This window comes from Neophocaena asiaeorientalis, unplaced genomic scaffold, assembly GCF_003031525.2.
Source record: "Neophocaena asiaeorientalis asiaeorientalis breed wild unplaced genomic scaffold, Neophocaena_asiaeorientalis_V1.1 scaffold102, whole genome shotgun sequence".
NCBI classification, from domain to species: domain Eukaryota; kingdom Metazoa; phylum Chordata; class Mammalia; order Artiodactyla; family Phocoenidae; genus Neophocaena; species Neophocaena asiaeorientalis.
Window position 1 is genome coordinate 4,742,514 of NW_020175078.1, and position 13,038 is coordinate 4,755,551.

The window sequence follows — 13,038 nt, forward strand, 5'->3', positions numbered from 1 at the left end:
GCCAGGCAGGTACTGAAAAGAATGTCATGAGCAAACCTGCTCCAGGACCTTCTGGGAAATAGAAATACCATCTGGAGGAAATGACCTTTATTTGACACAATGTTTAATTAGAAAAAGTCCTCACAACAGGCTTTTAATATTAGTTGCTTGTCAAGGTTCAAAACAGATTTTCCTTGGACCATTTCTTTTCCAAATATATTGGGGTGCTGGGGTGAATCATCCTACCTCTACATATAAACATTTGGGCTAACCAGGCTGATGCAATGTGACTTGTGTACATAAGCCTTTTCAAAATGGAGAAATAATCCCGGGACAATAGGGGATTCTGGAAGTGGCAGGCAACGGGCAGATTGAAGAAAGCCCTTCTAATTCAACAGGTTCTGGGGAGCGGAAGAGCTAGAAATCTTTTGAAGGGAGAGGAGCTGATTGGTTTCTAATAACGGATGCAGGCTGGAAAGAGTTATCAACTTCTTGGGATGGTTTGGGCTTGATAAAGGCATGTGATCTTGGTATCTTGGTGGGATTTCACTCCTCATAAGGATAAAGCTTTATTCTGTGTATGTGTGATTGTTCATTTCTATTCAATTCAAATTAACAAATATTTCTGATCACCTTCTGCATGTGAGACATTGTAGAGAATATAAAAAGAAGCCACTTATACCCTCAAAATCATGATAGTTTAAATTTAGTGAGCACTTACCATGTGCCAAAGCTGTTTATATATATATGCATATATGTATATTTTATATATAATATATATCCTATGTATATTATATACTACTATGCATTTTATATATATTATATATACTCATATATTTTTGTATATTATATTTATTTTATACATAGCAGTTTCACAATTAACTAGTTTAATCCTTTATGAGATGAGCACTTTCATTACTCCCATTTTATATAACATATGTATTATTATATATTTACATATTATATATAATATCTAATTTTATATATTTAATTTATATTTTTAATATATATAGCAATTTTACAATTGTTAACTAGTTTAATCGTTTATGAGATGAGTACTTTTATTACTCCCATTTTAAAGAGAAGGAAACTAAGGCAGATAGAGGCTAAGTAACTTACTCAGGTCTTCTGGCTGATAAATGATAGGCAGTCTGCCACTACCACTCTGTTTGCTTCATACTCACCACAAAATCATTTTTGTACCTGAAAACTGACCTGAGCGTGTGCTGTTGGGTTTGCTCACTAAGAAGGGAGGTCTAGGAGATAAGGGGGACAGTTGGGTGCTCTGGAGCTCAGGCTGCCCTCGAGATGACGAAGCCAACTTGGCTCACAGAAACTCCTCTCATTTGTTTCAGCACATTACTGACCCAAGTTAGATAGTGTTAAGGCTGGCAAGTCTTGCTAACCAAACAAATGTGCTATCAACCCCAGGACATCACAAGTCAGATGGGGCCAGGATGCTCTTTTGAATCCCCACAGAGACTGGTAGCCCCCAAAACAGCCTAGTTAGAATGATTGATTGAGCTGGTCACATAAATGAAAATATCCATTTGGACCCCAATGGGCTGTTATTGCGTTCTGAGCCCCTTAGTAATTCATAAAGCCGATTCCAGTGAATCCTAAAATGACCTACAGCTGAAGCCTTGCTCATACTGTGCTGAAACAATTTGGATGCACAAGTAAATACATCCTCTTTCAGAGCTCATTAAAGTTTCTAGAAAACATTCACTGGATCAGTTCAGCCACTGCAGCCAATAATCTTCTGGGAGTTTGATATTTAGGGGAACATTAACTAAATCTTTCAGGTCATTAGGAGGCAATTTAACAGGCAGTCCCCCAACTGGTGGGCAGTGTCCACAGATACAAGCATGGAATGCATTCTGCATGTAGTCAGAGCTCAATAAATATTACATGAATAAATGATCAGTGATTATATTGCCTGATGAGTCTACCAACATCTACTTAATTCATTATTGAAGATTTTGCATTTATAGTGAAAATAACAGAAAATGATACTATCATAATTCTAGGAGGCAAGTAAGAAATTTTTAAAAAATGCAATTGAGTAAAGAATTATGCATCTTGAATCCTGGAATTAAGGAAAGCAGATTTATGTACAGAAAGAACAGAAGGTAGAGAGGACCATGGGACTGTGGACACTTCTGTTGGATATTTCAGAAATGGATGGCACTGTGTTTTTGAAAATGTATCTCATTATGCAATAATTCAAATATAGAAAGTTATAAACAACTAAAATGAACACCCATATATTTACCATCTAGTTTCATCAAATGTTAACATTTTGATGGTATTATTTTTGTTGCATATTTTTATTATACTACATTTAAAAAATATATGGCTTAAAAAGTATCTTAATTGCGGGTTGGTTAAATAAAACATATCCATATATTGGAATATTATGCAGTTATTTTAAAATCATGCATTGAGAGAATTTTCACTTAGGTTGGAAATTCTCAATTAGGATACAAAATCGCTTGTTTAGGGGCTTCCCTGGTGGCACAGTGGTTAAGAATCTGCCTGCCGGTGCAGGGGACACATGTTTGAGCCCTGGTCCGGGAAGATCCCACATGCCGCAGAGCAGCTAAGCCCGTGCACCACAACTACTGAGCCTGCTCTCTAGAGCCCGCGAGCCACAACTACTGAGCCCATGTGCCACAACTACTGAAGCCTGCGTGCCTAGAGCCCATGCTCTGCAACAAGAGAAGCCACCACAATGAAAAGCCCGCGCACCACAACGAGGAGTAGCCCCTGCTCGCTGCAACTAGAGAAAAGCCTGCACACAGCATCAAAGACCCAATGCAGGCAAAAATTAAAAACATAAAAACATTATTAAAAAATCACATGTATAGTGTATTTCCAATTTCATTAAAATATAAAATATGCAGATGTATGCAAATAAAAAGATAAATGGGGCTTCCCTGGTGGCGCAGTGGTTGAGAGTCCGCCTGCCGATGCAGGGGACATGGGTTCGTGCCCCGGTCTGGGAAGATCCCACATGCCGCGGAGCGGCTGGGCCCGTGAGCCATGGCCGCTGAGCCTGCGTGTCCAGAGCCTGTGCTCCGCAACGGGAGAGGCCACAACAGTGAGAGGCCCGCGTACAGCAAAAAAAAAAAAGATAAATGAAATGTACTATTAACAGTGTTTACTCATCTTTGGGTGGCAGAATTATGGGTTCTTTTTGTTTTCCTATTTATTTAAAGTATAGTTCATTTACAATATTGTGTTAGCTTCAGGTGTACAGCATAGTGATTTGGTTTGTTTTTTGCAGATTCTATTCCATTACAGGTTATTACAAGATATTGGGTATAATTCCTTGTGCTATACAGTAAATCCTTGATGCTTATTTATTTCATGTATAGCTGTTTTCCTCTTTAAACATTTTTGTATTTTCCGCAGGTTCTTCTAAATTATTTCATAATTTTGAAAAATGATAAGAACTTTTTTCCAAAGCAAAAACACATACTTTGGGGTATGTCATTAACCTGATTCTTTTGCACAGTGGCTGTGGTGAGGGTAGTATTTTGGCTTCCAAATGAAACTTTTTTTTTCCAGTTTACATAACCTCTTTATTTAAAAAAATTTAAAAAAATTTTTAGTTTATATTGGAGCACAGTTGATTAACAATGTTGTGTTAGTTTCAGGTGTACGGCGAAGTGGTCCAGTTGAGCATATACATGTATCTATTCTTTTTCAAATTCTTTTCCCATTTAGGTTATTACAGAATATTGAACAGAGTTCCCTGTGCTATACAGTAGGTCCTGGTTGGTTATCTATTTTATTCCAAATGAAACTTTAAAAGGAGATCAAGGGGCTTCCCTGGTGGCGCAGTGGTTGAGAGTCCCCCTGCCAATGCAGGGGACATGGGTTCGTGCCCCAGTCTGGGAGGATCCCACATGCCGCGGAGCGGCTGGGCCCGTGAGCCATGGCCGCTGGGCCTGTGTGTCCGGAACCTGTGCTCCGCAACGGTAGAGGCCGCAACAGTGAGGGGCCCGCGTCCCGCAAAAAAAAAAAAAAAAAAAAAAAAAAAAGGAGATCAAGGGGGCTAGAAAGAAGAGAGATTTCACTGAGTTAACTTAGGACTGGCCTGGGAAGCATTTCCACTTGTCCCTCTTCTAGTAGGATGGCCCGCTTATTTGGGGGAGCTCTTTCCACATTTCCCCCTACATCTAGCATGTCATCAGGCATCTCTCCCACCCAGGGACACCGAGCACAGCGCCCGGCCACTCTCCGGGAGTGAGCGCCACGTACTCACCGTGTACACTGGGAAGAGTTCCTGGGCATTCAGGTCCCACTCGTTGATGTGGGAGCCAATCTGAACCCCCGGAAAGCCCAGCTCCTTCACACAGCGCTCCAACTCCTTGACCGCCAGCTCAGGGGCCTGCATGGGCAATGTCCCCAGACCCACAAACCTCCTTGGGTGGCTCGCAACAGTGGCAGCTAGGTCATTGTTTAGAAGCTGGCACAGCTCTAAAGTGTCCTGAGGTTTCGCCTGGCGGAGACAAGTAAGGGAAAGCACATGGTTCAAAACTTACTTCTTTAGATATTTACTCTGATCAACACCTCCTCAGGGCTCAGTCATTTGTCACTCTCAGTGGCTTTACCCCTCAGAAAGCTGAAGCACAGCCTGAGTTAGGCCTTGGCCACAGGAGACCCAGAAGCCATTCATTGCCAAGGCAAAGAAAACTGCTAGCATGTTGCTGATTAATTAGAAAAACTGGGGCTGTAATCAGAAGGGCCTGGAATCCTACACTAGACGTGGAATGAGGGTGGGCCACCCCACCAACTGCAGACAGGAGTCTGCAGGGCTGCACACCTAGGCACCCCCGCTCCCAACCCCAGGAGCTGGGCCTGGTGAGTGCCCGATTTCAGGGCACCTCCTTGTCACGCCTCCTCAGAGGATGCCGGGCTGCTTATGGACCTCTCCTGTTCCTGTCTGTCCTTCTCTGTGTCCTTCCTGTTGGCAGTGACACTCAAGAGTAATCTCTCCACTATTGCTGTCTTTCAACATCATCCCACCCCACTGCTAAGAATTTGGTATTCGCCTGCAATCCCAGTTGCCCAGTCAGAATAGCACCCAGTCTGGTAAATTCAGGTATCTCGAGGTCTTAGGGGATTTTATTTTAAGCAGTGAATCTCATGATAGGAACAGATAAGGATTGAATCACTAATACTAGAATCTTGAGCACAGGTGGAGGAAGTAAGTGTGAGCAGGTGGTATTTCCATTGCTTATTAAATCACAACACGTGTGAATGTTTATTTGGTTGAGAGGGTACTTAGTGCACCCCCAACTATGTACAAAAATGTGCTTCCACAGGCTTGCCATCATGCCTGAAACTTTTAGCACTCAAGACTTAATCACTTGGAGAAAGGCATCCAACTCTAGGAATCCTGTTTTGAATTGTATATTTCCATGGGAGAGGCAACATATTAGGCCATTATCATCACTTCCCCTGCCTCAAAATCATTATCACTTTTGAATAAGTTGGCTTGTCAGTTACTGAGCTAGGCACCGCAGGAATGAGTCAGCAGACAGGTCAGTTCTGATGGAGATTAAGGTTGGGTCTAGAACTGTGCTGTCCAGTGGAAATGCAATTCGAGTCACATAGCAACCTGCAGCCATTGGCTACCATACTGGACCATGCAGGTCTAGAGCAAGGACATGACTAGGAAGACAGGCCTGGGAGGGGACGGTGTGGTGTGAGAAGCTGAGGGACCCTGCTGATCTCTGAAGGGGTGGAGAGTTGGGTGGGTAATGTTCGAGACTTGAGGCATTTGTCTACTTGCTAGGGAGCTGGACGTGAGTGAGCCTTCGCCCACCAAGGAGATGGATTGAGGTTTCACACTCACCCAGTAGCTAAACATGACGGGAACCGTGGAAAGGGCTTGCACGGTCACTCCTAGACACAGACACAAAGGCAAAGCTAATGAGAAGAATGGCCCGGGCACTCCGACATTTCCCAGGGCTGAGGAGCCCAGCAAGTCTCCGTCCCACAGTCTTTCCTCTCTCCCCTCCCTCGCTGCTTCTCCCTGTCCCCCTTCTCGCAGGGTCTCTGTCCCAGGCTTCCCTCATCCCTCGGTGTCAGTTCTAAGGAGAGGAGTAAAGGCTGGACAGAAGTGAGATCATTCAAGAAAAACTAAAGAGCAATTTTTCAAAGGTTTTTTCCAACCCTCCTTCCTGTGAAGTTTTATTTAAGCAAGACATTTCCCAATCAATTTTTTTAGGGCTTTTCATCTTAGGTCATGCATGACAGACTATATTTCTTAGGCACCTTCCTGGCCCCTTTAATTCATCTCCTAAGTGAGCATGGGTAGAGTCCCACTGTCTGGAATGCCCAGAATGAGACCCTGAGTGTGGTTCCAGAATCCAGCATCCAGATTGCCTAGAATCTCTTATCTTCATACTTCTGGAGCTCGGTTATCAGGAGAGATGCTGCCAAAGCAATGGTGGCTCCTCTTTCCCTCATGCCCACGTCCAACCCAGCAGCAAGTCCTGTTAGCTCTACTCCAGTTCCTTTCATGTGCTCACCTCTCCCCATCTCCTGCCACTGCCTGGTCCAAGCCACCAGTATTTCCTATGTGGACCACTGCAGAAGCTTCTGAGCTGGTCTCCGACTACCACTCTTGTCCTCTTACAGTTTGTTCTACACTTGGAAGCCAGGGTAAGGGTTAAAACTTAGATCAACTCACTCCCTTGCTCAAAACTTCCAAGCACTTTTCATCACATTCAGAGTAAACTCCAAACTTGAACACGGTCTATAAGGCGCCGTCTCTCCTGGTGGCTCACGTTGACCTTCATAGACCTCCTGCCTGTTCTTTGGAGTGCTTTCCTGCCCCAGGACCCTTGCATTGCTGTTCCATCTGCCTGGAATGCCCTCCTTATGGCTCATCACAGGACGAGCTCCTTTTTACCCTAAGGTCTCCGTTCAAATGTCAGGTCCTCAGAGAGGCCTTCCCCAACTCCATCCACTCTCTATCCCTTTGTTCTGTTCCTTTCCTTTTCTGATAACTTATTACAGTCTGTCACGACTGTGGATGTTTATCCTGTGCCGTGCCCTACCTGGATTTCAACACCACATGCACCTGTCTGTCCATGTTCTATCCTTAACATACCCAAAATATGAATAAATAAATCATTGTTTAGTGAGGACCAGACACTACAGCATTTGATTAGAGAGCATTGTTAAACATTGTCACAGATATGATTTGTATTCAGTGATTAGTATACAACAGATAAATGCCGTTCAATTGTAAAATCTTTTTACACAAATGCTTTTTCTTACATTACTGTATTTCATTTTATAGATTAGATCACATGGCCTGCAAGTGGTGGGATAAGGCTGCTGTCCAGCCTTGCACCTTCTGTATACCCCAGTGGCCATCACTTGTCACCGTATTTTATATTAACATAGTAAATTGCATTATTTATGTGTTGGTTGATTTGGACACATGTTCTTTGGTTTCTGGGAATCAAGAGGGGAAAAGAACAAGTCTAACCCAATGAGAGCTGATTGTTTTTAAAGTGGTGTTTAACAGTTTGGCAATAGCACAGTGTTCCCCAGACTCACCTGCTGAGTGAAATGGCTATAGGGGCCAGGGGGTGGAGGGAAGAGAACATTGTAAAAACAAATTCCTAGGCCCTCCTTTGGAAACTGTGACTCAATGGATGGGCCCTGAAAAAAGGTTTTAATAAACACCCCAGGCAGGTCTCATCCTGAGGGAGGCTTGGGAAAAGCTCCCTTGGGAAAAGTGATGGAATGAGAGAGACAGCCCTAGGTATAATTCTAGCTCTGCCATTTACTGCTATGTAATCCCGAGCAAATCACTTCACCTCCTAATACCCCTCAGGTGGCACTAGGTACAACAATACCTGCCACATAGAGATGTGATGAAGTAAACCAGGGACTGCAATTACACAATTACATATTTCTCCCTGTGAAGATGGCATGACTTGCTGGAACCTTCTGTGCTGTGCCTTCATCATTCTTTTACCTCGGCAGAGGCAGTAGGATACACCTGTTAAGCACTTGGATCCAGACTGCCTGGGTTCAAATATCGGCTTTCCCCCCTACAAGTTGTGCGATCTTGGACAAATTGCTTAACCTCTGTTCCTCAGTTTCTTCATCTGTAAAATGGGCATAATAATAGACGCCACCTACGATGGTTGTTATAGGAATTGAGTTAATACATGTCAGGTGCTGAGAACAGTACCTGGCACAAAGAAAAATGGTCAGCAAGGGTTAGACTTGACTGTCCTCTTAAGGATAGCCGTGGAATGAAACAAACAACAAAAACCAAAGGAGACACTCTTCACCTAAACTGCAGTCGTGAGCAATGGTTCTGACACCAGTCATCTGAATCTCCTTTCCACTAGTTTTCTCCTTGAGAGGTGGGAGCTGCTTGTGCTTCACATTTAGAGTAAGACCTTTGCTGTCTTTGCTGTCAGTCTGAAAAGCTGTTCTCTCTCAGTGCCCCTACCACCCCCATTCTAGTACAGGGGCATGTATACTATGTGCTATGGAATGGTCTACAGAAGTGCTTCAGGCTTTCCGTAAAGTTCAATTTGAATGCAATTTAGATATGCTTTTAATTATTTAAAAAAATCTATAAAGCAATATCTAGCCTAAAGTAGCTATACCAAATTCTAACATGCCAGAGACCACCTCATTTGGGGCTGATATCTATGAACTTGTTTTATGCAGACCTTGGAATAAAATGTCTCCTGCCATCTCTGTGTGTATTTTTGAACTTCTTATACATTTGTCCTTGGTTAGGAAGGTGGTAGTTCTAAAGGGCTCTTTTATTTGTGTGTATGAATTGTTTGTTTTCTGGGTTAAATCTAGACCACTGATGTCAAAATTTAGGCCCGACAGTGTTGTCATGGGGAGTTCCCCATCACAGTCTCTGGGCAGATCCCACGCATGTTCAGAAAGCTGGGTTCTTTTGTTGGAGCGCACTCTCCTTGGTGGCACGGTCAACCAGGTAATAACAAGTGAAAGTACAATGTGTCTGTCATGCCACATTTTTATTTTACTATTTTATTATGTTTTATTTTATTTTATTTTATCTTATCCCCTACCCATCATACCATATTTTAGGTAGGCTTTCATAATTCTTTTAAATTATGGGGATTTGTTTGGTTTTAAAATATGGGATGAGGAATGCAAGCAGTTCTTAGAAATGGTTAGTGACTCAGCTTGGAAACAAAAATTTCCTAATTCTCCCCTTTCAAATTTCTGGCTTGGTTTCATTGTAGAGTATTCTGAGATTACATGATTAACTTTTTTGTAAACTGCTCCCGTTTCTACCCCTTATGTGTCAGTGGGGACATTCTATGTACTGTGCACCAAAAGAAACTACAGAAAGAAATCGGATCCTGAATCTGACTAACCAGGCACTTGGCATCCTTAATCTGTGAACTCTTATTTTTACTGTTTTAATTGGCTCTATAATAAGTAAATACTATGCAGTTGAACTTAAAATTTTTTTAAATAATAAAATACCACTTTTATCTTTTGGATAATACAGCATTCTACTTTAAAATGGTATACCTAATTTCAAAAAATTTTAAATCCACACTCTAAAAACATCATTGTGGAAGGTGCCATCCCTCCCCCAGTGAAGCTGGAACAGCCTGGCTTGGAGGAAAAAAGGAGATCAGAAGTTGCCATCACATGAATCACCTAAAGTGGTCAACAGACTTTAGCGGTAGACATGCCTCTTACATCAGATGCAAACATTGGTAGTGTTTCTCATTGGAAGTACCTGTTTGGTCCATTTCTCTAAGGCGAACTTCTGGGTCCCAGCAGTTCTCTTGGACCACTCTGAAGACCTTTCCATCTTTCAGCATCTTTGCTTCTCCCTGAGTCAGAAAACTCACATCAGCATCAAAGGTGACCTAAGCTTACTTAGATTAATCCTTCCTTGTATGCTTTGGAACGTGGTTCTCCCCTAACCTTTTTAGGGATTTTTTTACTTAATCCTTGAAGAAGTAGAAATCTGTTTATTTAACAGAACTCAACTTTTTGTCCTTGTGCCTTAATATTGGCTTGGATTTGAAGGGGTGTGCTCTGTGGGTGTCAGTGGCTGGACACAGAGAGAACAAGGTCATGGTCATGGCCTTTTGGGACTACAGAGCTGAGGATTGTGTAAGTCACCTTGCCAGAACCTCTGGCTCCAAGACCCAAGAGGATAGCCCAGCATCTGGAAAACTCTAGATTCATAACATTTTAGAATTGAAAGGACCTCTGAGATAGACCATCTAGTCCAACCCTCTTGTTTTATAGAGAAGCAACAGATGGATAGTGAGAGTAAATAATTTGTCTAGCGGAGCAGGGCCCGCTGATGTCAACACCTGCAGGAGGAGGCAGGCCATGCAGTGAATCAGTCTAGCAGCATATGTGAAATTTGGTTCTGAGCTGCTACCTCTACCAGGCATCATGCCTGCCTTGTACACTACCTTTTAATACTCAGTGCGGGGGTGGGGAGGTGCAAACTAAGTGGCTGTGTGGAGCATGGCAGCGGCCTCTTAATTGGGCCTCCTGTTGCTGATCCGTAAAGAAAAGGGAAAAGTTCTGATCCAGGTCCCTGAAATCAGACTGCTAAGGTTCAAATCCCTATTCTGCCACTTACTGTGTGACCATGAGCAAGTTAAACAACATCTCTGAGCCTCAGTTTTCTCAGTTTCTTTTTTTCAATTTATAAAACAAATATTTATGTAGCACCTAAGGTGGGCAATATACTTTCTCTGACTGATGTAAAACTTTAAGGATATATAGTTGAGGAAAAAAGACAAGTTAGTAATCTACCACCAAAAAATTAGGTCATAAGCATGGAGATTGGAAAGACTGTGAGAAAAGGAAGAAATTAAGGCACAGATTCCCATCCACAGAGACAAAGAACAGAGTACTTGAGCTGGCTGAGCAGAGGTTCCATAAGCCAAAGGTTATTATTATTTGTAGATATTAATATTTTATTATTATTTTAAAATTTATTGATGTGTAGTTTGGTTTTTTTTGGTTTTTTTTTTTTTTTGGCTGCACCGTGTGGCATGTGGGATCTTAGTTCCCTGACCGGGGATTGAACCTGTGCCCCTTGCATTTGGAAGCACAGAGTCTTAACCACTGGACCACCAGCGGAGTCCCCTATTGATGTATAGTTGATTTACAATGTTGTGTTAATCTCTACTGTACAGCAAAGTGATTCAGTTATATATACATTCCTTTTCATATTCTTTTCCATTATGGTTTATCACAGGATATAATTCCCTGTGCTATAAAGTAGGACCTTGTTGTTTATCCATCCTATATGTAATAGTTTGCATCTACTAATCCCAAACTCCCAATCCATCATCCTTCTCCCACCCCACCTCCTCCTTGGCAACCACAAGTCTGTCCTCTCTGTGTGTCTGTTTCTGTTTTGTAGACAAGTTCGTTTCTGTCATATTTTAAATCCTACATATAAGTGATATCATATGATATATGTCTTTCTCTCTCTGACTTACTTCACTTAGTATGATCATCTCTAGGTCCATTCATGTTGCTGCAAATGGCATTATTTCATTCAGATGTTATTATTATTATGCTCTGCAGTGACATTGTATTTGGAACATCTGAATATCTTTCTCTCTCTGTTATTTAAATTTGAAGTATCTGTGCTGGACTCCTTGGATCTTCTGGAGGAGTTGGCATAACTGGGCCACAGCCTTCTTCTCTCGACCAGGCTTAGCTGGAGTGACAGGTCAGTGGTTGCTTTTGGGAGGAAAGAAGATTCTTGGTTCTTCAGTTACCCTGCTTTCATTGCAGCCTCTTCAGCTCCATGAGGAGGTGTTGCTTCCAGCTTACCACCCAGCATGCAGGGCACTCACACCTTGGATTTGGACTGCTTTTGCCCCGGAGAACAAGGCGGGTGGGACAGAGTCATGGTCAGAGTCGATAATGACCGCTTACTTTAAATCATTTTGGCAGATGGCACAGATTAGTAGTTCAAACTCGTCCCATTTAGCCATGGCTCCATGGTTTCCTCTGCTTTGTGACATCAAACATCTGTGGAGTCTCAGACTCTGTCCTGCTAGCTGTTCTGTCTAGAAACTTCTGAGTTTTGGCTCATTTTTAAGACAGTTATAATAATATGACTTACCTTAAAGGGATCTTGTGAGCATGAAATGGGATAATCTTTATTAAGCACTTAGTAGAGTGTCTGACACATGTTGAGTGTTAGGTATTCTTAGTATTAATGATGTATGGTTAATTAGAGACTGGGCTGTCTCCCGACATTTCCCCTGCTTAAGGACACATGACCTCTGGTGGTGCTTCAGAGCCTCAAGATTGCCCTTGGGCCCTACGTGATGGCCTTGTGGTGATCAAAGGCCTTGAGTTGTGCTTGGTGGAGTTCTCTGCACTCCTCCTCTTCCTCTTGGCTTGCGCTCAGGTCTTGCTACAGCTTCCTTCTTTATCCTTCTGATCCAAGGACTAGACCTTCCCCATCTCCTTCGTGGACGAGGCCCAGCACTCTTCACCGTGAAGCGCGGCAGCCTGTGCACATCTCCCAAGCGTGAGCAAACCCTCACATCCATGTTTTCATTGCTCACAGACTGGGGAATAGGTCAGTAAGCAAGTGACTTGTGTAACTATGACAGGTATCTACACCCAGGCAGAGCCGAGTCTCTGAGATCAGGACATCAGGATTGATTTGCCTCAGTTCTGATTCTTTGCTGACAATGACAGCACCTGAACCACCTTCCTAGATTGGGGACTCTCCTGCAAGAGTACTGGTAGAGGTAGGGCCCAGCCTCCCTCTACTAAAACCCAAATACTTGCTCTCCTTGTCTCAAACTTGACAGATCAGTGCTTGGTTGTGAATCAAAATCAAGTGATGCAAAAAGACAAGAACAGTTGAGTTTATGCTGCCAGTATTGATTCCACCAGTGGCCATGAGCTATGTCCATTGGCAGTGGTGCTGGTGGCAGTGTCCTAACCGGGCTGTACCTGTGGCATGGCCTTGGCCGTGGCTTCAATCACCTGCACATTTGAGTGTGGTTC

General features: G+C 42.9%; 1 protein-coding gene across 4 annotated transcripts in view; it reads right to left on the minus strand.

The window, feature by feature from the left end:
- The window catches only part of ACMSD (aminocarboxymuconate semialdehyde decarboxylase), a 63,665-nt gene that overhangs the window by 34,863 nt on the left and 15,764 nt on the right, over nucleotides 1-13,038 (minus strand). For 3 of the 4 annotated variants that reach the window (XR_003005800.1, XM_024764129.1, XM_024764128.1), the window contains exons 3-5: nucleotides 9,764-9,860; nucleotides 5,849-5,898; nucleotides 4,253-4,489 (exon numbers count right to left, since the gene is read on the minus strand). Coding sequence is in view for 3 of the 4 variants with exons in the window: in XM_024764129.1 (XP_024619897.1) it covers nucleotides 4,253-4,489; nucleotides 5,849-5,898; nucleotides 9,764-9,860 (384 nt within the window). In the remaining variant the exon portion in view is untranslated. The remainder of the gene's footprint in view (nucleotides 1-4,252; nucleotides 4,490-5,848; nucleotides 5,899-9,763; nucleotides 9,861-13,038) is intronic. The other variant, XM_024764130.1, reaches the window with a different exon arrangement.